The sequence below is a fragment of the Xenopus laevis genome, chromosome 9_10L (genome assembly GCF_017654675.1).
Source record: "Xenopus laevis strain J_2021 chromosome 9_10L, Xenopus_laevis_v10.1, whole genome shotgun sequence".
Taxonomy (NCBI): Eukaryota; Metazoa; Chordata; class Amphibia; order Anura; family Pipidae; genus Xenopus; species Xenopus laevis.
Window position 1 is genome coordinate 62958483 of NC_054387.1, and position 26419 is coordinate 62984901.

Genomic DNA, 26419 nt, shown 5'->3' on the forward strand with positions numbered 1-26419 from the left:
CTGATCCCAATGACACCTGTCATGGGGTCAGTATGTAAAAGTTTTTTAATATGTTGACTCTGTTGACTGGTCCATTTTTTGACTGGCGGTTACATTCCCATACATATTAAATCTCCACCAGTCCTGGGTGTGCTTAATCTGCTTCTGAAACAGTGTCTTCTTTCACTCTGACTTTGTTACTGTGGGCTTCTTGGGGGTCACGCTGACCCTATTCGGTATTTATTTGCTCTGCACCCCTGCACATCCTCTTTTAAATTAACTGACATCCATCTTGCACCATCATAATATGCCCAAACATGTTTCTTTATGTTTTAGGGTCTGTTAATGAAGTCTCAATATTTTCTTAGGGTGAGTTTATTATGCTCCAAAGCTGCTAAAAATCTGAATCTGAAGATACTCCAGTTAAAAGCTGTCCAAGTCATGTAAAAGTCAATGGCAGATGTCTCTTTGATAATTTGAAGATGTTTCTTGCCTTCGTGATCTTTGAGTTTTTCGGGCGTCAAATTGAAAATGTCTCAAGATTCAATCGTCAAATTGAAAAAGTTGGAGGATTCGATTTGGCGCACTATTTTTCAAGACTTTTCCGATCTGAATTAGGTAAATTTGTGGATGGGAGTTGGGTGCACTTTGTTTTAATGGTAAACATTTGAATCTTAGTAAATACCCCCCTTAGTGTTGGAACTGGCAGTAGCTTCACTAAGGACCCACTGGGCCTCAGGCCATGATTTAAACTGTGTCCCCATTTGGGCCACTTCCCTGTAAAGAGTTTTTCTGCACATGGACGGGGCTGTGTGTTTAGAAAATAAAGCCCCAGATGCGCCCCCTATGATTCAGCTATCTCTGTGATGGTGAAATGAACAGAAATATATAAAATAACAATTATGTTATATATATATGGTTTGTTCTGTCAGACCAGTTAGACGTTTTTATTTTCATTCTGTCCTGCCCTTTTTTGGTTTCCCTGGTAATTAATCTTGCGTAGGAAAGAGATGGCACCTTTTCACCTAACATCTGTTGCAAAGAAACCGACTCGGCTTCCGGAGGGCTGTGTTTGCTGCTTCCCTTGTAGGTAGTCAAATCAGTGCGGGGATGATGAAGACTGTGTCTCTTTCATGTTTATAGAAAAACATTTTTTTTATTGTTTTCTTTACATGTTTATTTGTGGGCTCCAAAATCTGGTGATTTGCTTTAACTGAATTAAAGTACCAGGGTGTATTTCCCCTTAAAATAACTGATAGCTCAATTACTGTAGAGTAGAATTTAATGTATAGAGTATGGTACATACTGTACCTTCATTTTTGTATTACCCTTAGGAAGTTTACTATATAATGATATCAACCTTGCAGTATCACGCTTGCTTAAGTCTCCATTGTCACAAGTTCCTTCCTTATTGCTTACTTTAGTTGTCTAGTAGTTTTATCTACCTTTTTCAAGAGGCCACCTGGGGGCAATGGTGGATCTTGGGTGTGGTTCACTGATATCAGATACATGGCCAGCCAATAAACAGCTGGGTATGGTTTTCTGTAATTATAGTCATACCTCGGAACATTTTGAAAATAAAAAGAGGGAGAAAAAGTTTTGCTGCTGCACGCACCACGGTTCTGCGGAATACTTTGACCATGCCCTAATTACCACGTCCATTAGAGTGATACCATTGTACTACACCACTATAGATATTTCCCTTCACTTATACTGCTCAGCAGGAACAGTCTGTAGTTTGCTTATACCCTGTATGGACATTATACCAGTGTGTACATATATTCTACTTTATTAAGCACATTTTTAGCAGGAAAGGTTTCTGTAGCTTGTGCTTAAGAGAAAAAGTTACTTATCCTGCCCCAGGAAGTGTGAGCCATTCTAATAACTTTAACGAGGCTTACATAAAGCCAAGGCCTCCATCTGCTCCACCTGGTGTTTCTCCAATATGCAAGGGAGTGCAGGCTGTACGTTTTAGGTTTCTAATTAATTTATGCTTGAAGGCCATGCTGTTTACAACAGAGCAGACAAACAGACCAAGCCTACCATATCAAATCCAAACTGACCTTTCAGATTGTAATTTATTGTCTGTGACCTACCACCATGGAAAGAGTTTGGTGCATTGCTCCCCCAAGTGGCCATGTCATTCAAGTGCAATATTTTTTTTCTAGTGCAGCATAGAAATGGATTTCTGCCCAGCCTTCCTTTAATTTCTTCTGCAGATGTTGGGTTCCTATGTTGGGGGTTACTTTTGTTGAGTAATAATCACATGATGACATTATTGCACTGTAGACATAATGTGTCTGTGACATAATTGGCAATGTGTAATTATTGCACACTCAGTTGTACAGACAGTAAGTTTAGGCGTTTGGTACTGGTAAAAAATAAGGCACAGTGCCAGGATTTATTGATGACAGATTCCTTTATTCTAGCAGAGAGTGAACGCCAGAGTTCCATTCCAGTTGGCTGTATGGTTACAGGGTGTGGGTTGCGGCAGGAGCGGCTGTGCTGTCCTTAGTGCTGGACACGGCGGATGGATTGGATTTGGTTGGTGGGAGCCTGAGTGCTGAATTCATTATAGTTCCTGTATTCCCCGGTGTGCCTGTCTCTCTCCAGCACGTACTGGTAACCTCTATAGCCAGGGTACTGGTATGCAACCCAGCTGCAGGGCATTAATAGACAAATGGTCATTATAAATGATTTGGGAAACTAACAGATCCTTGGGCACTTTTAACTAGAACTACAAACCAACAAGAGAGCTGGGAAATGAGTAGAATGAAGTTCTTCTGGCCAGGTGCCCTCATTACTTGTCTGTCTCCCTGTATTTGTATGACTGCCTTAGCAAAGAAATTTCACATCTCAGCAATTTATTTTAGCAGTCCCACAATAAGTTGAGTGGCCAATAAATGAACAAATGGCAACTTAAAGATTTCTACTCACGCTCCAGAGTTGACTTTCATGGAGGACACTTCTTTGGAGCACCAGCCCATGGCCTGCAGTGAAGGGTAATCATCACAGATCTCAAACTTGCGACCCTGGAAATTATCTGCCTCGTAAATGGTTATTTTACTGTCACTGTGGTTCTGGAGGATAAACAAAAGAGGTGGAAGCAGTTAAAAGCAGGGTGCTGGGAGTTCTAATACTGAAGGGAAACAGGTTTTACTGTTATCATCTCTTGATACTATACCTGTTATCCAAAAGCCACAGTCCGTTCCCAAAGACTATTATCACACTGTTACTATAGTCACCATCTCTCCTACTATACCTGCTATTCCCCCAACCAGTCCCTTCCCAGAGACTATTATCCCACTGTTACTTTAGGCACCATCTCTCCCTACTATACCAGCGATCCCACAACCACTGTCCCTTCCCAGAGACATTATTCCACTGCTACTATAGGCACCATCTCTCCCTACTATACCTGCTATCCCACGGTCCCTTGCCAGAGGCTATTTTCCCACTGCTACAATATGTAATGAACCCATAAGTAGTGAAACGAGAACACACGGGCTAGTAACATGCAAAATTAGCTTACGGCACTTTTCACAGATCGGAAGGACAGAAGGTGCTCAGTTCTGTAGCCACTGTTTCCGCTCCATGCCTCCCATCGGGGGTAATCTCCTTTCTCTAGGATAAATTGCTGCCCCTGGAACTCAGGGTATTCAAATCCTACCCATCTGTTAAACAAAGGGAGGCACAGTAAGGTGGCATAATGAGCCAGGAACATTCAAATAACAAAACAATAACCCCTTGCTGATGACGAGCAATAACGGGGTACAGACAGGGGGGAGAAGGGGTACAACTGGTATAGACATTTGTGATATTTAGAAGGATCAGGAACCTGCTTCTCTTTTTCAGAACAAATCCATTACATATAATTTTCCTAAGCATATAATGTTAAATGGCCTGCATTTTTAATGGTTGAGATCACTTGGGATAAGTAAATAATTATTTGCATAAGTTCTATTATGAACCACACCCCTGGAAAAATAATATACACAGACATACAGTATAGCTGCCCATTGTCAGCTTATTTGATTGCTTTACAAAGCTTTCCCTGTTCAATTTAGTCTGAAACAAACTCTCTCCTTCCACTTCTAACCATGGGAGAGGGAGCGGCCCATGAAAAATAACTTCTTTCCCATGGTCAAAAGTTGAAGGGAAATTTGCATCAGGGAAAAGCACCAGGGAAAGCTTTGTTAAGCAGTTGGATAATGCCCTCTAGTGGTCAATAATTAAGTAACCTGCTTTAAACTTCTCATAGAGATCAACACAGCACATCCCTTTCTCAGCTGCTCCAGTCTATTTGTACATGTGGCAGAGCGTGTAATGATGCAACAGTGGTCCTGCATGAATTCCCCCTCCCCATAAAAAAGAGTTTACTCTTAGGTCCCAATAAATTGACCCATATGTAGTTGCAAAATGCACTGTAAATAACTGTAAATTGCAAATTAGCTTGTAGGAGGCATGGGCAGACTGCATGCTCTGAGCTCATGCTTAAGTCTCAGCATCCAATGACAGCCACAGAAAGGTTTATGATCAAGTCTGGATTTTTGTGATGCCACATAGACCTTGGTGTAAGGTGTTATTTGGGCTGGCACTGTCCACTGCTGCGCATGCAAGAGGATGCATCATGGATTCACCATTAACAGCTTTTTAATAAGCTTTTTTCTTTACAGAGAATGTGCCTAGGGTGAAATTTGGATCCACAGGATGTTGAAGGCAGAAGAGGGAGTGCTAGAGCACATTGTTACTGCAGTTTAAGAACTACTTTATGGAGTCAGCTTCCTGAATATGGGGCCCCCAGTACACAGTCCCTCTAGGTGATTTAGTGATTGGTAGGGATAATTCACACTCACGGGCCGTTTTCCACCTTAATGGAGCGAATTCGTTGGAAACCTCTCTCCATGATGTTGGGGCACTCAAGGTGGAACTCACATCTCTTCCCTTGGAAGTTCTCCTCCTCCCAGACAGTCATTTTCCACTGGCCCTGGGTCTCCATGGGATGGCTGGTCATTGTGCTTCTCTGCAAAAGTAATATTACAGAGCGGAGAGAACTTGAGGTGCTTGTGAAAGTGTCTGCACAATGGGGCTTCTCAAAGCAGCAGTTGTACCCAGATGCAATAACACGTATAGCAGAGAATGAGGGAGACAGTGAGACAAGATCAAAGATAGAGACAGAAGAATAAGATGGAGACAGTAGAATAAGATGAAGACTGTAGGACAAGGGGGAGACAGTAGGGCATATGGTGACAATAAGGCAAGTGTTGCTCATTCTGCGGCCATTCAGTAAACTTTCAGCACCCACCAAAAGCTGACAGTCCCACTTTATGGGATCCTTATCTCAGTGAATATTTGAGTGTTTTTTTTTTCAACTGAATGGGAGCAGCAATATTATCTATTCTAGTGAGTACATATTTATCCTGACATCATTTTGGGAAACAGTGCCCACTAGTGACCACATTGTTGTAAGAATAGAAATTTCTAGCTTGGCTTTAGCAAACAGTATGAAAATAACATTGCTTTTACCAAACAGGAAAACAATCATTTGCTACTTTTCTCCTGAAATAATGTAGCAGAAGCCAGCTTACAGACCTGAATGAGACCTAACTTCTGTCATACTAACTATAAAACCAGTGAGAAGGTGGATTGCATGGATATTGAGAACTTACTTAGAGTTCCATTTCTTTTCATTAGGCAAAAAGGTTGATATTGGGGTCCCCCCTTAATTAAATCAATATAATTGCATCAATAACACTCTGTTGCTGGTAATAATCAGCAGGTTTCCAATTTAGAAAATAAAACAATGCTACTCTTGTGCCTGTAAAATACTTTATTAATTATTGTTCCTTGGTATAACTGAGCATTCTGTTATTTTATTCATGAATTAAGTCTCCATTAGGGGGAACTATATTGTTATATTAAATGAATGAGGTTTTCTGCTATAATAGCTACTCCTACTAATTATCAATGTGGTTTACTGATCAGCTGCTTGTCAATAAAGCATATATAATTATTCCTAGGTAAGGTACATTGTACCTTTAAAGGGGAATTCCACTATAAAAATGCTTTTCGCCCTATGAAATTAAAATGTTAAGCAGCTTCTAAATATACATTCCTTGCATATTTTCACTGGTCTTAAAGTTATTTATAAACGTAATTGGTATTTAAAGCAGTGTCTGTCTGGCTGTTTATATAATTAGCACTGCTGATTCTGAAAAAAGAGAATAAAAGCAGACCCACTTCAATATGATGGCAGTGCCAGTATTTTTATAAAGCATAACCTATAGGCTGGCTTATTGGCACTGTGCTGTGTAAATAAAGGATAATAATAATAGGCACTAGTGATGGGCGAATTTATTCGCCAGGCGCGAATTTGCAGCATATTTGCATCAAATTGTGAATCGTGATTCACCACAAAAAAAATTTGCACTGGCGCAAAAAAAAAAACGTGCGCCACCGCCATTTCGCAATTTTTTTGCTGTATCGTGAATTACACAGGAAATTCACAAATTCTTCGGCGAAGTGAAATGCCGCAGATTCGCCCATCACTAATATGCACATATTAGTTGTGTTGAGGCCTTACCTGAGTACACGGTGGGCGGGATGTAGTGGGGCTGAAGCTCAGTGGCCCTGTTGCCCTTATATGTGAGCCAGCCCCATGCTAGAAGTGCAGCGGATGCATTTTGGAGGTGCTCACTCAGCACAGAACAAAATAGAATAATGGAAGGGGGGACTGCAGCTACAGACCAGATTAACACTGTGTGTTGTGAAAGCAGATCAGACAGAACAATAGAAAATGCTGGCGTATGTTTGTTCCTGATCCCAGACAATAGATTGAGGGATTGGTGCCATCAATGGCTGGGATATGTGGAGGATGGGGTTATCCCAGCCTGGGGACAGCAGGGAAACTGTCTGAAAAAGTGCACCTAAAATGGAATTTTGGCTTTTAACTAGTTCACTGCCAATCAGTTTTATGGGAAAGTCTGAATTTTTTTCCCTCTCCTGGATTCTCTGATTTAATTAATTAAGTATGGGGGATTTAACATGCTCCCTATATGTTGTAACCCACAGCAACCAATCAGCAGGCAGCAGTTACTAATCTGTTGTTTGAAAGCAGAATCCTAATTGGTTGATCTGCAGGACATGGAGCAAACACTGTTCCCCTATAAAGTCTATATTAGTGGTTTACGGTATCTATCTGACCCCTGGCAGACGGTGGGGCACTTTGGCCAAAACTACCTGCTGCAGAGCCTTTCTAATTGTATGGGAAGTGGAGCAGGTTGCCTCAGACCCGCAATAAGGGGGCAGACACCACAAAGGGCATTTAGCAACCACACATAGAACCTTTGGTGTTTGCATGAAAAGTACCAATGATTTATTAATTTGTATATAATTGTATGGAAAGTGGTGTCTCTCTGACCATTTATATTCTCTGCACACCTAGTTCTGACTACTGAGACAATAGAGCATAAAGCTGGCCATAGATGCAAAGATCCGATCGTACGAATCATCGTACGATCGGACTTTCCCATCTCCTGACCCGCCACTAACCATTCAGATCAAAGTCTTACCAGTCAGATTAGTTAAAGAACAGATCAGCAATGTTCTGCCCCTGACAGCAATCGTACGATATCTATGTCCAACCAAAGCTAGTGACAGTCTCCCACTGAAAATCGTACGATCGCCAATACACGCAGAGATATTATCGGCAGCAGACAGAAATTTTCTAACCTGTCCGATCGACCAAACGACCGATCTCCGCCGGACAAAAAATGTCGGGACTCTCCACACACGGTTCGAAAATCGTACGAATCCTCGATTCGTACGATCAGATCTTTGCGTCTATGGCCAGCTTTAGCCAGTTTATTAACAGACCAGAATCAGAGCTGGCCTTTACATTGTTACAGAACTGCTGTAACTAATAGAACCCTAGAGTTTAACTTGTACCTGAAACATGTGTGAGTTCAAATGTTAGTTTCCTACTAAAGGGACCAGGATGGTGTATTTGTTTAAATCAGAAAAAAAGATGACGCAATTGGTAACAGTCTATAGGATATGCTCAGAGCGCCCTCTGCTGAGTAATTACAAAGAGTATTATTAATCTCTTTCAATTTAAATCCATAAGGGTAAGGCCAGACGAGGAGATTCGGGGAGATTTTGTCGCCTGACGACTTATCACCACGTCTTTTGCGTGACTATCTCCCCGAACTGCCTCAGCGTTTTTTCCCCATAGGCTACAGCACAAAATCGCCTGCGCTAATGCACACGTGGCGATTCGTTTTCAACAGTCGCCCAAAGTTGCCTAATGTGTGCATTAGCGCAGGCGATTTTGTGCTGTAGCCTATGGGGAAAAAACCGCTGAGGCAGTTCATGGAGATAGTCACGCAAAAGACGTGGCGATAAGTCACCAGGCGACAAAATCTCCCCGAATCTCCTCGTCTGGCCTTACCCTAAGCAATCTTATAATCAGGGATGCATAGTAATGTTATCTTGATAAGGTTGCCAGTGGATGCTGAGAGTTGTAGTACAATAATTAATCTGCCCATATGATGTAATGTTAGTTTTCAGACACAGCTGCAGTTCTCAGCACTATGAGATGATTAGTTATTATTTACAGTACCTATGATATGCCAATTCCTATACTGTCCATCACTTTACTCTGCCCATCACAGTCCCATTTGTCTGCTGTACTCAATAGGCCACATGTATCCAGACAGTCCAAAGTGGATCATTTCTTAGTCAGCCATTGGCTGACGATTAATAAAATACAACTTATTTCCTTTAGAATTGTTCCTCTTTGTTTAAAAACATAGAATCCAGAATCATTTTAAAGGGAATACTAATTTCTAAAAGTATACTCCTATTAATCTTCAGTGAAACGCATTGGCATGGGTCCTTCTAGTCAGAAAGCTTTTTTGGGCTTCCTATGTTGTGAACAGAGGTGGAAGCTGCCATACTGCATTAATATGTACAATATAAACATCTAGGTGCGTGTAATGTCATAGTCATACAATACGTATGATCCTTTTAATCTATAAACGTAGCATGTGCATTTATTTATTATCCTTATAGCCCAAAGTTCCACATCCGTCCTCCCTATCTCACACACTTGGTCTTGGTGATTGAATGAGTTAATGCCATGTCAAGCAGCTCTGGCAACCTCTCCCCTTGTGCAAACACGTTCCTTTACACACTGCAACCCGGATCTGCCACCACCCGTTTCCACGTGAATGCCTGGAGCTCTCCTACCCCAAATCTTCTGCAGACTTTCTCTCCTCTCTTTCTCTCTTTAGGCAACCACCAGGTAGTCTGGGCACCTGCACTCACAAGGTAAGTCTAACCCCAGTCAGCAACTCTGGAAGGGATGAGGGGCATGAGTCCAGATGAACTACTAGATTCTACCAGACAGATTTATTAGTGCCCTGGGCTGTAAAACTAAAGGGTGGAGGGTGTAGCAACTAATGAGTGCATTAGCTGAGATTGGAAATACCCTGTAAATATACCATACAGAAACACTGCAACTCTTCATAACCTGTATAACTCAGCCATGTGCCTTTATATGGTCACAGAACCCCTCAGTTACTTCTAATATACTTATAATTTACAGTAGGGGGTACATTATCTCTTATAATACATGAGTGATACTCAGAATTTCCTGTGTAACTCAGCCTGCAGCCTTGTGCCTTTATATGGTCACAGAACCCCTCAGTGACTTCTAATATCCTTATAATTTACAGTAGGGGGTACATTATCCCTTATAATACATGAGCCTAATGACAAAATTCCGATTTGCCTTTATTTAAAATGTTTATCGGCTGTAAGGTTTTTTTTTAATGGCTGCTTGTGACTGTTGAGGCAAAGTAGTAGAAGTCAGCGACTCATGATACACCTAGAGAGAGAGCTTTCAATCATGGTAAAATCACTGAAAATCTGAAATGAATGGAATAGCTTTATTTGTAGGCCTCAGGGGATTACCGTGGGCTATCCTAGGATAGTCTCTGGGAAAATTGAAGTGACTCCTCCTGGCCCAGTGTATTTGTATATTTAGGTTTGGGATGGACTTTTCATGTATATATGAGGAGACAGGTCTATATGTCAGGCTCTATCACACCCACAGACCCCATCATTGAATATAAAAGAATTTTAGAGATCAGGGATTCATATGGTTTACCTCTTTGCTGAGAAGTTGGTCAGTTCAGGTGCACATACCTCTTTATACTGGACTTGCACTACTACTGCTTTAAAATATAACTTTTAATAAATTTGTCTCTAAAGACCCACCACTTAAAACCAAAAAAATCACAACTTAAAAAATTGTGTGTGGCACAGGACCAAAGGAAAAAGGGGTAAGCAAAGGGGTAAACAATATGAATGCATGATCTCTAGAATTCCCTTCGGGATGGACTTGCCATGTTGTTTTTTATTGGCAGTAAGCACAGTATGGGGGTAAAGCTTATTGTATACGCTGAGATTCCTTATCTCTATATCTGTATTTATCTACATTAGACAGTACAGTATAAGTGTATGGCTTTGGATACTCTTTGCACCCAACAGTCCTGTATATCCATTGATTTGGAGCTGTCATTATTTATTTGGCTTAATGCATTCTAAATAGACAGTTGAAACAGGCATTTGCTGGGTATTGTGAGAGTTACAATGGGGTTGCAGGGCAGAGAGCAGGAATGGTGACCTGGCAGCTGCCTGGTATTTCTGTTACAGTAATTGGGCACAAAGCAAGCTCATTAGACACCATTGCTATAATCTCTTTAGCTCCCACACCCTGTTTAGGTCCAGAGGAACCACACCCTGTCCAGGTGAACAGACCACATGATGGGGGAAGTGTGAGTCAGGGACATGGAAGTGGATATGATGGACAATATCCTCCCTCTCCAGGATCTGCTGGGACAGTTATTTGCCTTTCCCTGGATCCTTTAACAACAAAGGGAGGGGAAGTGGGGCAAGAGTCACACTGGCTGTGTTTATTCACAATCCTTCTCATCTGTACACTCCATGCTTGGAAGGGTTTACTTAGTGGTAGGGAGGCAGAGGAGAAGCTTGTCCAGAAATTGTCCCGTGATTGTAAGAGGATTCTGGGACTGGTTGTTTAGCAACATCCGGCGGACTGTGGGCCTGTTTATGTAAGTATATACTGTATGTGTGTGTGTCTGTGTATATATAGTGTAGGTCGGGAGAATTATGTTGGTTATACATGTAAATATCTGTTTATCAGTATTTAATAGTGAAATTAGCTCCATTGTAGCATGGACAGATGTGACTGGTTATTCAATCTTTCTAAAGACTTGTGCAATATATTGTAGCTGTATAAATGTGTATAAATGATAACTAATATTCTGTACCAGAGTATATAGGTCCTCTTCCCATGGACTGCCTGAGTGCCACCAGGCCTTTCCTGCCCTCCTGAGTCCTGGGCTTGTTTTAAGTTGCCTGTGATTGTTGGATAGAGCACAGGCAGCTAAAGCAAGTCTGGGAAGCTGGGGACAAATCTGCTCAACAAAGCTGCATTGCTGTTTGTGGGGTTGAAGACTATTGTGCCCCTTACCAACATACAGAGAGAGAGAGAGAGAGAGAGAGAGAGAGAGAGAGAGAGAGAGAGAGAGAGAGAGCGCACAGTCACAATTAAACATTCACTGAGACTGAAAGAAAGTTGGCTTCACTGTCAAAAAAGAAAGGGGTTCTTTACTCTTTGGTTACAGAATGCCCTACTTAGCAAAGAAATGTGTGACTGAGCCCAGCAGTAATCATAAAGCAATATACTGGGGCATTACTGATGGACAGAATAACTGCAATCTAATAGGATGGCTGGATGATCTGCTAATATATATATGAGAGTCTACTTTATGTACAAAGACTTCCCTGTGTATAAAATCTCTGCCTGGGCAAAAGGGAAATCGCTGTGTGCAGTAATTATTGTACTATATCACAATATTGTTCTCTATTGACTCATGCAATAAAAAAAATAACCCATGATACTTTTTCATTGATTTCATTTCCTTCATTATGTGACTTCAGTCATGGACAAATAATGAGCATTGGTCTATTGAAAATAAATTAAATCTCTTGCGGGGTAACACCCTCTAGTGGCAATAAAGCAGATTTAGTAAAACATGAAATAGCCCTCTGCAATGCTGGGTGCAGTAAGAGGCGGAATGACCTGAGGGCCAAATCATAGCTCTGTGGCCAATTAGTGCACAGTGATAGGGGCAGTTTAACTGCACTGAAGCCAACAAACAATTTCTGAATATGTTAATACAGAGAATATTAAGTCATAAGGAATCATTCGCTTTAGGGAATCGGGATATCTACAGTACTTGCTACATGATGAGATAGGGAGCACAGTCATTAAAGAACCTCCCTTGCAGCCCCACTTGGTTGCAGGAGACTTTGATATCACAGACTGATGCATGCAGGCTAAGGGGCAGAAGAATCTATTTGAAAATAAAGGATAGATAAATAAAGGAATTGTGTTTTCACAAATGTCACAGGAAATTGTTGTTCTGTTTCATCTGCGGCATCCAATGACAAACTAGAGATTCGCTAATTTGCTGCCTTGAATTAATTTCCATTCACATTTTGGAAAAGTTGCCTTTAATTCCTTCCCATTCTGTCTCCTGGTCTTTGCATTTTATATGGGTTTTATATGGGTTTTATATAGTATTTGTCCTTGCAGCCACTAATTCCTACCTGTGGTTATAGGATTATCACATGACAAATCACTGTTTCCTGTTATCTCATATAATGGAGATCAGTTTAAAGTGCATTATGTACAGATTAGGGCTAATGGATGCCGTGGGTGAAGCCCACAAGAGGGGAGGATGTCAAGCTGCCTATTAGGCACCACATTTCAAAAGCCCTAGTGATCCCTTTAAAGAAGAAGGAATAGCATTTTACAATTGGGGTGCAAAAAGTTAGGCACCCCCAACATAATGTTATCTGTTATCCACTATTTATCCTGTGCCATATAGCCTTTTTTTTTAATTTTACTCAGCAGCTTGTTTATATGGACTATAGTAGTGTTTCTGAAGCAAACAGATCAGTTTAAGTACATGATACTTTCATTACTTTAAAACACTTTAATTTTTTTGTATTACCGTTCCTTTAATAACAGCTTCTGGACAAACAGGTCACTGTTGGAGTGGCCATTAAAGGGGACCCAGACAGAAAGCTGTAAAATAACAGTCCTTTTCAAATTGAAGATGAAACCCAAATTATTTTTTTATTAAAAAATATACATAAAACATATACCTATTATAAATGCATTTAAAATATCAGCTGTCAATCATTTATTACCTGCCCAGCAGAAGAAGCAATTACTTTCACTTTCCATTCTGCACTTCCTAGATGTTACTGCCCTCCTTATTTCCCCCCCTCCTTCCTTGCCATTTGCTTTAACCAGTGTACAGGCATGGGCATCAGGTGCCTTATTCTGTCCATAAACAAGATTTTGGGATAATACAAGGCTTGCCTTAATTACAGTATTTACAAAATGGCTGCTGCCTGCTTGCTGTGATTGCGAATTCTCAGACTGAAGGGAACAAGATTTAAATAATTTATGTTTTGTAAGTAAAGTTTATTTTGCTTGACTAAGATGATATATAAGATTTTAAATATTTTTTAGAGTGACAGGTCCCCTTTAAAAAGTCCAACACTTGCCATATTGTCACGGGCAGTTGTCCTGGCAGCAGTGAACAAATCAAGTGAAATAAAAAGTTATACAGAATTCCAAACTGACCCAGCAGCTAGAAGCATGGGATTGTGTGATCTGTATCAGGGAGGGTCATGCATACCTCCCAACTGTCCCTTTTTCGGAGGGACAGTCCCTCTTTTGACTGCTCAACCCGCAGTCCCTCATTTGTACTGGAAAGTCCCTCTTTTCTCTGCACTGAACAGCCAGAAAAAGAAAAAAAGTTTCTCACTTAATTGGCTTTTAGCAGAGAGCCCAGAACAGCTAACAGGTGCAAATAAGATACATTGTAACAATTTTGAGACACAAAAACACAGTTTAGATAAGGAGAAATATTTTCAAACTTTCATAACCTGCCAAATTTTGTAAAACAAACATGTTAATTAGGGGGTGTGGCCACAGAAAGGGTGTGGTCAAAAAATTTGCTGCGCTACGTGCGGAAAAAATTTTTTGTCCCTCTTTTACTTCCAAAATGTTGGGAGGTATGGGTCAGGTAAACCTGTATGAACCTATGTTTTTAAACTCATTTATTCACAGATACTGCTTTCAGTAGTAATTACCTTTATAAATGTATTTATTTATATAGTGAATAAAGTACCCCCTCTTGTAAAATATAAGGATATTATAAGTTACCGAGGAGTTTCATGACTATATAAAAACACGAGGCAGTAGGCTGAGTGTTTTTATACAGGTCATGGAACTCCGAGGTAACTTCTAATATCCTCATATTTTGCAACTGGGGGTACTTTATTTATTATAATACACAAATTTCAGTGAGTCATGTGACAGAAATGACATCAGAACTCACCGTTTATAACTGATGACATCAGAACTCACCGTTTATAAGGATATAATTTACAGGATATTCATGGCTTTTGTGTATTATAAAGGTAATTACTACTGAAAGCAGTATCTGTGTGTTCCTTTCTGTTGATCTTAGCGATGATTGAATCTGTCCTGTTTTGCTGAAAAATTAGCAAAACTGCCAAAAAATTTGCAGGACAATATTTTTCTCACATTTTAGCAAACTATATTAGTTGTAGCAAACTATATTAGAGTCTACGGGTGTTTTTTCATGGCACCTTGTTTCTGTTTCGGGGCTACCAATAAAAATTGGGAGGGCAAAATCACATGCATTTTTTGTTCAGTACACTGCTACACACATGCCCTACATTTTTAGAGAACCTCCAATCCACTATGCTACAACTGCTTTTAGCAGTACAAAAAAGGACTCCCATGTTATCAATTTCTTAAAAACATAGCTGTGATTTTTGGTTGATGTGGAAGGAGAGGGGAAGGATAAAATGATGTATTCATTTGTCGTGCGTTTTGTTTTCTTTGTTGTGCAAAGTAAAATGAGCCATGTGGCAAATTCCTGACGCAGTTTCACAAAAAAATTTTTTGTGGTGAATCTGTACATTGCAAAATTTTTCATTCATTCATTGCTGATTCTTCTACAACATTGCTTCAGGCGTCAGAAGCAGCAGTGCAAAGAAAATAAACAGACTGCTTTCAGTAGCAATTACATTTACACATAAGCGTTCAAACCAGTGAGAATAAGGATTAAATGTATATTGGGATGTTGCTTTTAATTCCTCGTGCTGTATGCTTGAACATTCCTCATCACATTTCTTGAAGGAGAACTAAACTCTAAAAATGAATGTGGCTAAAAATGCCATATTTTATATAGTGAACTTAATGCACCAGCCTAAAGTTTCAGCCTGTCAATAGCAGCAATGATTCAGGACTTCAAACTTGTCACAGGGGGTCACCATCTTGCAAGGTGTCTGTGACACTCACATGATCAGTGGGCTCTGAGCAGCTGTTTAGAAGCTAAGCTTAGGGGTCATCACAAATTATCCAGTAGAAAATGAGGTTGGCCTGTAATAGAAGCTGATGCTACAGAGTAGAGTATTACATTTTGATGGTAATTGCACTGGTTTCTGTGCTGCCATGTAGTAATTATCTGTATTAATTATTAATCAGCCTTATATTGTGACATTTTTATTTTATGTGTACTGTATATTGTGAGTGGGTTCCTAAGCTCAGTAAGTGACAGCAGCACAGAGCATGTGCAGTGAATCAGCAGAAAAGAAGATGGGGAGCTACTGGGGTATCTTTGGAGACACAGATCTTTCCTGCTAAAGCGATGTAGTTGCCTTGGGCTGGTGCAGAAGCCCAAAACATAATGTACAACATTTCTATCCTACTTCTTTAGTTAAGCTTTAGTTCTCCTTTAAAATTATGTTTGTATTTAATATTTTGCAGGTCTTTTGTATTTTAATTTCTATTTTTTAAATTGCTTTCTATTAACCCAAAGTGCATAGTGCAAAAAGTGCAGGGTGCATTCCAAGAGTCTTACCTTAAAAGGAGTGGGCTCCAAAAAACTCAGAATCCCCAGGCAAAAAGGCAATAAAGGTAAACAGAGTCTTCAGACTCACCTTCACCAGAAGGTTAGGCTGAGCCCCTTGAATACCCGACCCCCCGGCCAAAAGGCATTGAGGGGCAAGGGTCTTGACACTCTCCCTCGCTTCACGGCTAGGTAGAGTCCCTTTCTTCAAGGGGTCCGCCGCAGTTTTCCCCAAGGAACCAGAACCTATGGCAAAACCCAAAGGACCTACTACACCCCAAGTTCCCAGTGAGCAAATGTATAGACACACATATAAAAAAACATATGTAAAAAGTGCTATAAATAAGTAAGTGCTAAAAATAAGTTTGAAAAAGGTGCCATGGTAAGGCTCCAGCCTGACAGCTGAATAAAAAATGTTCTTGCTATGCCAAAAGGCTGAAGTAAAGAATAAAAGCAGTTAAAAGCATAAAGTGCAAGTGCCAATACACATAGTGAGTCTGCCACCCCTAGCATGGGGGAACAACACCTCGGGCTTTCATACTGCAGGTCCTTTGGCCAGAGGATCAAGATTCATAGCCGTCCAACCAGAAGAGTTTGTGGCTCCCTTCCTCATAACAGATCCAAAAATAGCCAAAAGCCAGAGGATTGATTTGGGGTTGGGTTGATTGTTATTATAATCACACAAGCGACAAAACACAAGCCCAGGTGGGGGTGCTAAACACACACCATTTACACAAGTACACTCTCGCTGCTTGGAAGGCATTTTTCAAGTAATTGCCTGTGTGTATTTCAGAATAAACATCATTAGGAACCTGCTTCCATACACATATACACACACAGAAGCAACATGTATTGGAGGCACTTTTTCCCTTTAAATATTTCAGTATGAGGCTGTGCAGTTTGGCCAATCAGGGCCTCTGCATTATTCCTTTACACTGCTATATTGTTGCAAGGAAGAAAGAGCTGCACATCTGTCCCTATTCAGAGCAGAGCACAGAGATGACAGCCCTCAGATAAGCAGATGGAGAAATAAAGGGCCAGCTCTTATTAAATATTTGCCACCATTCACCCTTGCTTTGCTTGCTGCCCACCAATGGGATATGAATATTCAGTAGTCATAATTAAATCAGGGCTGTGGATAACAAAGAAGCGGCCGTTAAATTCAGGGTCTCCCTGATATTTACCCAAGGACAGGGCAGTGACCCTCTGGGTATCCAATGTACATGTCACTGGAAAACCCTAAAAACATGTTCACCTCTTATTGAGCCTTCCAGTGAAATAAAGCCATGAGGGGACAATATTCCACATTTAGGGATAGTAGGATCAATGTAGTAACTAATACAGCAGACCCCACAGGGGACCCGGGCTACAAAGGGGGCTTTTGTAGAAAATAAAAAGTTTAGCTTTTTTAGGTATTTAGGTATATGATTTGAAAAGGGCAATTATCAATATATAATATTTACAACAATCCAATGGTCCTACATTCAGTAAAAATCTGAGAAAATACCAAGGCGTCCTAAAAACTGTTTTCCCCACAATATCCTGCTTCTTCAACATATCAGAATTCTTGCCAGGCAAATCAATCACATCGAATTATACCTTTGCAAAAACTCCTATATACTTTTAAGGCCCCTTAAGGTGAATGGTTTAGATATCAACAAATTTCACATTATATCAGATCACTCTCTAATGGCACAGCAATTTCCCCTTACTTACTGCTACTGCTTATTTAACAGATTTAACTCACTTAACCCGTGTTAAAGAGTCTTGTTCAGAACTGGCAATAAACCCTTCGTCTTTGCTCTGATGGAGAGGTGGTTAAACATATTTAAGGACTCTGTGAAATTTTTAGTTGTGACCAGTGGCGTAACTACCAGGGGAGCAAAGGGTGCAACTGGGCCAGGGCCCGCACCCCCGCAGGGCTTCTTCCAGCAAATTGCGTGCGCTGCAGCCGGCTGGAGTCGGCTGCAGCCGCAAAGTAAATGCGCAAGGACGAGGGGGGGGGGCGGCTGCACAGCCCACACCAGGGCCCGCCCCCACCTAGTTCCGTTACTGTTTGTGACCTGGGTAATCCTAGAACTATAGCAGAGTGTCTGTTACCCCAAAGTTTCTATTCATCTGTAACTTTGTTATGAGCTAATGCTGCCCAGCCTGAAGGGCAGTTAGGGTTAGATTTGGGTTGCATGCTTATTTGTGCCCTGGGTACCCCTGGAACTACAGCAGGTGACTGTTACCCCAATGTTTCTATATATCTGTAACCTTATTATGACATAAGGGGGCCCAGCCTGAAAGCTAATTAGTGTGAAGATTTGAGGTAAGTGCTTATTTGTGCCCTGGGTACCCCTGGAACTACAGCAGCCTGACTGTTACACTAAGTAACAGGGCCCAGGCTAAAGGCCAATTAAGTCTTTATTTGCTCTCTCTATAGTAGGGTAATTGTTACAATGAGATTTTTTTCCCTTTCTTACATCTTTAAAGGAAAGCTGGGGGTTCTAGATCAGGTGGAACATCATTGGTAATGAGTCTGATTTAGCAAACACTGGTATAAATAAATAAACCATTTATTGCAAGGATCATTACATTGATGTGCTTACTCCTGTACCATCTGCGGTTTTTTATAAACCAAGGCAGAGTTTACAGATTACATAATTCAGGTGCCAGCTTAGCTTTGAATGGAGAGGGGTCAGGGTGACTAGTTAATAATCACTGCTAATTGCAGTTTGGGTGCCTGCACAGAGCAGCTGAGAGCTCTTTAACAACCATTTTATGGCCTGTTCCCTGGATACACCCTTTCCTAAATGCTCCATAATGTTGTTTTCTCAAAGCCACCGGAGCAGACTTGGATACCCACAAGATCAATATTAGACTCCCGTCTCTGACGCCCGCTGATGTTTGCAAAGAGTTAAAAAGGCGGAAAATTGTCACATCAGAGTGGCAGGCAGGGCAGGGAGAGGAGGGGGCCCTGGGGCCCATATCCATAGTAACTCTGATCTTTAACAGGAAACTTTATTAAAACTCAGATGGGCGGCAGATAAGGAGGCTGGCAGGCAGCAGCTCTATCAGAAGATGACAAAGTCAGATGGCTTCTTTAATTAAAGGAGTTTTACAGAGGAAATGATAGGAGCTGGGAGAGGGGATGGTGATATTATTTTTTGGTAGCCCCCCCCCCCTCCATATCATCTATCTACAGGTTGCCTGGATATTATCCTGAGCTTCTCATCTCTTCCACTCCTCCCTTCTATGTCTCCCACATTTATTCCATATCCCACTGTCCCTGCTTTACTCTCCCCACGGCTGGATTATTAAGGAGTCGGACACTGATATCATTAGTTGGAGTGGGTAGCACAGGGAACCAGGCGATCCCCCAGCAGGGTCTCAGTCCCAGTCTCCCATGGCTCAGGGCAGCGGATCCCAACTCCTACTCAACATGTACCTGACAGGTAGAGGCACCAAAACTGGGCTGTTTGATTTGGGGAGGATGCAATATATAGTGACTTTACACACCCATAAATACTGGGGAGATTCTGGTTAGGGAGCTGGAACCCCCTAAAATCACTGAACCTCTAAGAGATTTCCCCTCCCTGAATTCTCTTTGCAAATTTACTGAATGTCATTCCCTTTTCTTCTCTGGTTTATTTCTTCATTTAGGTGATTTGCTGTGCAGTTAAGGGGCACAGGTGACAGATCTGTAGTATTTCTGCATTTCTCCAAATTATCTATTCTAACTGATTTGTAGCAGGTTATCTGTCTTCCCATTGATTCCTTCTGTACAGGGGAATAATTACCTCCTCTCACTATAGCTCCTATTCTTCCTGACCCAGTTGCTTTTCCCCGATCCATTCCCTTCTCTTCTCCCTCCTTGGTCTTCTCAATCAGTCCCTCTGGTTCAGCTTGATCCTCCCTTGTTCTCTGCTGTTCAGCCTTTTCGATTCTCCCTGTTCAGTCCGTCGGTTTCTCCCTGCTGCTCCCCCTTATAACTCTGCGCTCCCCAGAAATCGGATTTCCTTTTTCCTGGACGCGTTTCCTGACTTCTCTCTAAACAGAACGTGGAACTGTGCGCATCGCGCAAAAAGCTGCACAGCAACCAAAACGAACCCGAAAACGGTTGATTTGTGCAGACACAGAACCTCAAATTGTTCTCACTATATTCGTTTTGGTCACATTTATCGGAACAACTTTTCTTTCTTCCAATTGCGTAAATTTCTGTTTTGTTTCGCTTTACTCCAATTTCCAATCGCAGCTTGTGCGCTTCAAAGTTTACCACTAAATTTATTGAAATGTCTGTTAATGTGTTTTTTTCTTTAATTATGTGCATTTGGATAATAAGATAATGATTTTTGCAGGATAATCATTATAAGTAATATCAATATTTCTGAATGATATTTTCGGTTTAAATATGGAGGTGTATTTGTATCTCTTCATACGATGTGAACATTTGTTGTTCCAATTACAACAGAATGACATGTATTATAGAATCAATTCCTATTGTTAACTAAAAGCTATCCAATTAGTATGAGTTTCTTTCTATAATTCGTTATACACCGAGATCCGTAATATTGCAAATGTTTTATCCATCGTGATGGTATTTTAGGAAGATATAAATTATTTATTTTTATTCCCTTCTCCATCACAGATCCAGTGGGAGAAAGTTTCTTAAAGGAGCCCCGATCCCAGAGTTGGAGACCCTTCTCTTCTGGAGTCCAAAAAGGTCATTAAACCTTTCCCGTAAAATAAAAAGCTGTCTGCCTTTATATATTCGGTTGTCCGTTATAGATTTACAGAAACCTCCTGAATATGGCTTTAATTTTACATATTATACAAACACATTTTATTTAAAGCATAGGGCTCAGAGAAAATAAAAACGAATTGTTACATTTTCATTGTTTCCATATAATTTAAATACACTGTCACCAAATAGGTAATACATTTTTTCCTTTTTGTTCCATTTTGTTAAATGAACTGAACAGATTTTTTTTTAATTTTCAAGAAATGAAGTTTAGTTTAGAACCGGGAATAAAACATCCAATTAAAATAAGTATGAACATCACTGCTGGCATAGTCAATATTTAATAACCACAAGCTAAACCATGTCTGGTAACCTTACAACAACGAGCAAGCTTCTATAATGTACATAGTCTTTAGTAAAAAAAAGGTAGAGAATATTGCATATACACTAGGTAATAAAATAGGACATTAATTCTTACTTGCCCATGTGACAAATACACAAGGAATATTTTAGTGGTTACCATGACTATTGTGCATATATATTCGGTATTAGTATTTGAGAATTTTACACAATGAATATTTTTATTTTTGAGCTCCTGGAACTTAGTGATCAAGTCTTTAAATTCAGATGTTTATTGAAAGGAAACCACACGTTTTTAGTTTTTTTAAAGTAATGACACAATTAAACAAATCCCAGATCAATTATTTGTATAGTAAGATAAACATGGTGCCCCTTAAAAAGCTTTAGGCTTTCCTATGCCTTTTCTCATGCTAGATCACTGTTTTAAAGAAAGACCTGACTCCCAGACATAAAAAGCTGTATAATAAAACTCCATTTTCAAACTAAACATGAAACCCAAATTATTTTATAATTTAACACATGCATACCAGTTATTTAAACTGTGTATATATATATATATATATATATATATATATATATATATATATATATATATATATACATATATATATATATATATATATATATATATATATATATATATATATATATATATATATACTGTATATATATGTCCCTAAAATAATATTAAAATATTGGCCTAAAGACAAATGTTGTTGAGATTTAAGGTGACCATATATTTACTAAATATTCTTCTCTTTGAGCCATTGCACATATCTTTGAACCCCATATCTGTATAGGGTACATCTGTGGTTACTATGTTTGTGTACCATTCCCCTCTGTATGGGCAGGGTACATCTGCATTCACTCATTTTGTATACATCACTGAAAACATCTGCGGATAATCATTCTGTATATAGCAATCAATGGTGCATTTACTTACTTTGCGGCTATGCCTTCTCCATGCAGCTTGCATTTGTCTAAGCAGTGTTTAAAATGAAAGGAATTTTGTGGATTTTAGGCTTCTTTTTCATCTGTCTGGGGATGACTATAATGGGGGAATGAGATTTTAGTGACAAAAACATACAAAATGTGGCCATACACTGGCATATTTTAGCTTCAGTCCAAGTCAGCAGCTTATCTGCCTGTGTATGGGGCAATTTAATGGGCCTACCAACTGATATCTGGCCCAAAGGGGGGGGGGGTAGAGAAATGTTTCCTATGAGTATTATGGTATCCTTTTAATCTGTGGTATGTCGGTATAAAAAAATGCATTCATATTTATTGCTGCAAGTTCAGATGTTTTTTTGTATCTATTCTAAAAGTCCAATGAGCTCATGTCAATAAGGGGCTATATTAACCTAGGACAAGTCAACCCCAAAAAAATGTTTTTGCCTAATAAAAGAAAACATCACTCTAAGTAACTTTGCAATATACATTCATTACATTTTAATTATAGTTAATTAAGTTATTTGTATATGTATTGCTAAATTGCTATTGAAACCAGTGTCTCTATTCTTTACCCTCGTGGCTCTGGCTTTTGATACAATGTAAGACATGGCAGCTTATCAACAGATCAGTACTAAAAAGATAAATTCTGCGCTAAATGTAGATGGTTGCTCAGTAGCTGCACTCACATAAGAAACTGGACCCACTTGTCAACGTGAATAAAGTCAATGTATTGAAATTGCGTTGCTCTTGTGAGGCTTCATATCGTTCTGAGAAGAAAAGGGGGCACTAGATAGTGTATTACCCCTTAGCTATAAATAACCGTAAAGGGTAATACACTATCTAGTGCCCTCTTTTCTTCTCAGAACGATATGAAGCCTCACAAGCGCACCTCAATTTCAATACATTGAGCTTATTAACAGACCTGTCTTTCCTGTGGAATTAATGCTTTTGCAACATTGTTTAAAAAGTTAAAACCAGGAGTTAAGCAAACGCTGCTTTCAATAGCAATTGCATATACAAAAAAAAAAACCTTTAAAACACTAACAATTGTAATAAATTCACATTACAGAGTTGTTTATGATTGTGTTTTCTTTTATTAGGCAAAACATTTTGAGCTGACATGTCCTTTAAGCAAATCCAAACTCTCTCCCCAGTAATTTCCTAGGTAGAGAGCTCTGATGGTTTTCCTGCTATGCTTTTTCACAATTGGCAGAAACAGGCTCAGATTTGTGAGAAGACCACAAAGGGCCAGGCATTGGGCAGCAAGATGTTAGGAGTTGCAAGCAGGCTGTGTGACTCTGTCTGTATAGGGTATTAATTCCATAACTGCACATTCCCAAGCAAGGGTGGCACTTGTACCTGAATGAAAGCTGTTTTTGTGGGCAGGTGAAAGGTGCAGTACCCCATTTGTAACATAGACCAGATCAGCTTAGGTTAAGTGCATGCACCTACTATTTGGTGCTCAGAAAATGAATTAAGTTATACTAGTTTTCTGAAGATCTTTGATTAAGTAAGCAACACATGGCATATTGGGCTCTGACAGGCTTTCCATGTCCTTCCTCCAGGAAGCGGGCAAATCCAGCTGTGGCAATTTCTTCTGGAGCTTCTATCAGACCACGCCAATGCTAACTGCATTGCCTGGGAGGGAACCAATGGTGAGTTCAAGCTGACAGATCCAGATGAGGTGGCCAGGCGCTGGGGAGAACGCAAAAGCAAACCCAACATGAACTACGACAAGCTGAGCCGAGCACTGCGCTACTATTATGACAAGAACATCATGGCCAAGGTGCATGGCAAGAGATATGCCTACAAGTTTGACTTTCACGGCTTAGCCCAAGTATGCCAGTCTGCACCAACCACTGAGCAGGGTCTCTACAAGTTCCAGGGGAACCTACCCCACCTGCCATTCAGCGGTCTTTCTAAGCTCAACCTCATGACCTCTGGGGTTACCCCTGCTGGCTTTTCCTATTGGCCGGGCACACCCTCTGCTTTGTACCCAAGTCATGGTCTGCAGACCACACCAGGAGGGTTCAGCTCAGTGTCTGCCCCACATCTCAGCTCCATTAATAACATGGGCAACATGAATGCCCACTACCACTAACTCCTTGTCCATTACTTTCCACCTGTATGTGCGGCTGTTCAGAATCAAGGAAAATATTCTCATTAATGTGACAGAACAGTCCGAGCTCAAGAGATGTTGCTAAAATAGGAGGCACAGGGACAGAGAAGGAACTAAAAGGTGCAACAGTCAAAGGGGACCTGTAATCAGCCACAAAGGGACCGTTTATTGTGTATTGACATTGGGTAGAAATGTTCCAGCAGGACAACCTAATACCTGGATCCAATTCCAATCCAATGTCCTGACTCTACTATATATGTTCAATTTATGTTTTGCCCAAAGCATAAGGTTACTCAAGCCATCACTCATTATCAATGCCAGTCTATTAAGACCTTTTTTTTAAAAAAGGCCCCGCCCACATACCCATCATTCTCTTTCTATGTGTCATATGTTATAAATGTTATAAATGTGTCATAACTAACAAAATTGTTACGATATCAACTAATTTCAAATGGGTAACCAGCAAATTCTACCTGCTGATGTTGTTTGCATTGCCCTCATAGTCAGTTGATTACTGCAAGGCAAGTCCACATGGGCTTAATCATTGCCATTACAATGAAGGTGAATCCCATCTTAATCAAGTATTTACCCAAGTACCAGGGATGCACAGAATCCAGGATTCAGTTCAGGATTCGGCCACGATTTGGCCTTTCGTTACACAAGCAAGGAAGTCAAAAACTGTTTAACCACTTGCTTCTTGTGCAGTTCTATTTCCTCCCTATTAACCCAAATTTACATATGCTAATTAGGGTTCCGATTTAGTTCAGGATTCAGACGAATCTTTCACAAAGAATTTGGCAGAATCCTAAAATAGTTGATTTGGTGCTTCTGGGCTGCTCTCTTCACCAATGTCAGGCAGAAGGCTTGGTACAGACTGTATTGAGTGATCAGGATATCATTGCATTTATCTTAATGGTCTGAGGACAATATTCTAGAGCTCTGTCTAGTGGCCAAATGTATAATAAGTAGATATTAAAGGACAAAGCAAGCCCAATGAACTTTTAGCAGTGCTCTGTATTCCCGTCAAACCGGAACCATTGTCATGCAGTACTATCACATTTAAATAAAAAAGGCTGACTTGTTTCTGCTCAATCTCCCATAAAGTCTGAGAGCAAGACCAAAACCAATATTCTGTGCAGTGTGTCTCCCAGAGATGTGGACTTTGCACAGAACTGGTCACGTAGCAGAGTAGATGACTTGAGATGGCCAAAGATTTTCATACTGCATGCTTGTGTTCATGGGGGGCCCCCATAGAAATAACTTGTACAGGGCTCCAATGTTTACTATGGTGGCCCTGACCAAGCCAAAACCTCCTGCTTGACCAGAGAACAGCTAACAACTCTACAAAAGGGATCCTCATGAGGTTAATGTAGATGGGTAATGGTGTCCTACCAGGTGGACTTATAATTTAAACAAACATCAGTCATGTTAATATAGCCATTTATCATGGTATCACAATTAAATCAAACTAACAGATGATACAATATTGAGTGTTGCATTTTTTTACCTTGATAACATGCTTGCTGTTCAATGCAATAGAAAAACAACAGAGCATCCATGTTGTTTGCTCATCTGAGGTTGCATTTTATTAGGGATGCACCGAATCCACTATTTTGGATTCGGCCGAACCCCCAAATCCTTCGCAAAAGATTCGGCTGAATACCAAACCGAATCCTAATCCTGATATGCAAGTTAGGGGTTGGAAGGGGAAATTTTTTTTACTTCCTTGTTTTATGACAAAAAGTCACACAATTTCTCTTCCTGCCCCAATTTGCATATGAAAATTAGGATTCGGATTTGGTTCGGCCAAGCAGAAGGATTCCTGCTGAAAAAGTGTGACTGCTATCAATATGAATCAATAAGAATAACCCAATTATGAACCTTTCTTTGCATAACTGAATCTAAGCTCCATGAGTACTGAGCCACAGGGAGAGCTGTAATTCTCTGTACTGTTCTTTAGCTGCTCTCGTTCTATTGCCCAGGCAGGGCTTTGTTTTAAAAAACTGAACTAAAATGGCATGTCTCTCTATGGGCTACTTAAACCAAAAAAAGAACCGGTGTAACTATAGAGGAATCCCGTGGTCAATGGAGGGGACGGGTGGTATAGGAGATCAAAGACATAAGTCTGCTTCCTCTGTAGTTAAAAATAAATTCCCCTTCTCCAGCTGCTCTCCTACCTGCAGACCAGAAGTGGAGAATGCTGGCAGGCTATGGGTGGCTGCTGGGTCAGCG

The 26419-nt window shown here is 40.3% G+C and overlaps 2 protein-coding genes across 2 annotated transcripts; one reads left to right on the forward strand and one right to left on the reverse strand.

Annotated features, from left to right (window-relative positions):
* Positions 1-2348: 2348 nt before the first annotated feature.
* Positions 2349-6666, reverse strand: cryba2.S (crystallin beta A2 S homeolog). The gene is made up of 5 exons (NM_001094955.1): positions 6563-6666; positions 4836-5002; positions 3512-3653; positions 2917-3059; positions 2349-2638 (listed from the first exon to the last, which is right to left on the reverse strand). Exons 2-5 carry the CDS (start codon positions 4991-4993, stop codon positions 2491-2493), a joined length of 591 nt encoding a protein of 196 aa, NP_001088424.1. The 5' UTR covers positions 4994-5002; positions 6563-6666; the 3' UTR covers positions 2349-2490.
* Positions 6667-9118: 2452 nt separating this feature from the next.
* Positions 9119-25814, forward strand: LOC108701833 (protein FEV). Its single transcript, XM_041576280.1, has 4 exons — positions 9119-9205; positions 9288-9309; positions 20665-20739; positions 23634-25814. The coding sequence occupies exons 1-4, from the start codon at positions 9119-9121 to the stop codon at positions 24167-24169; spliced, it is 720 nt and encodes a 239-aa protein (XP_041432214.1). The 3' UTR covers positions 24170-25814.
* The last annotated feature ends 605 nt before the right edge of the window (positions 25815-26419 follow it).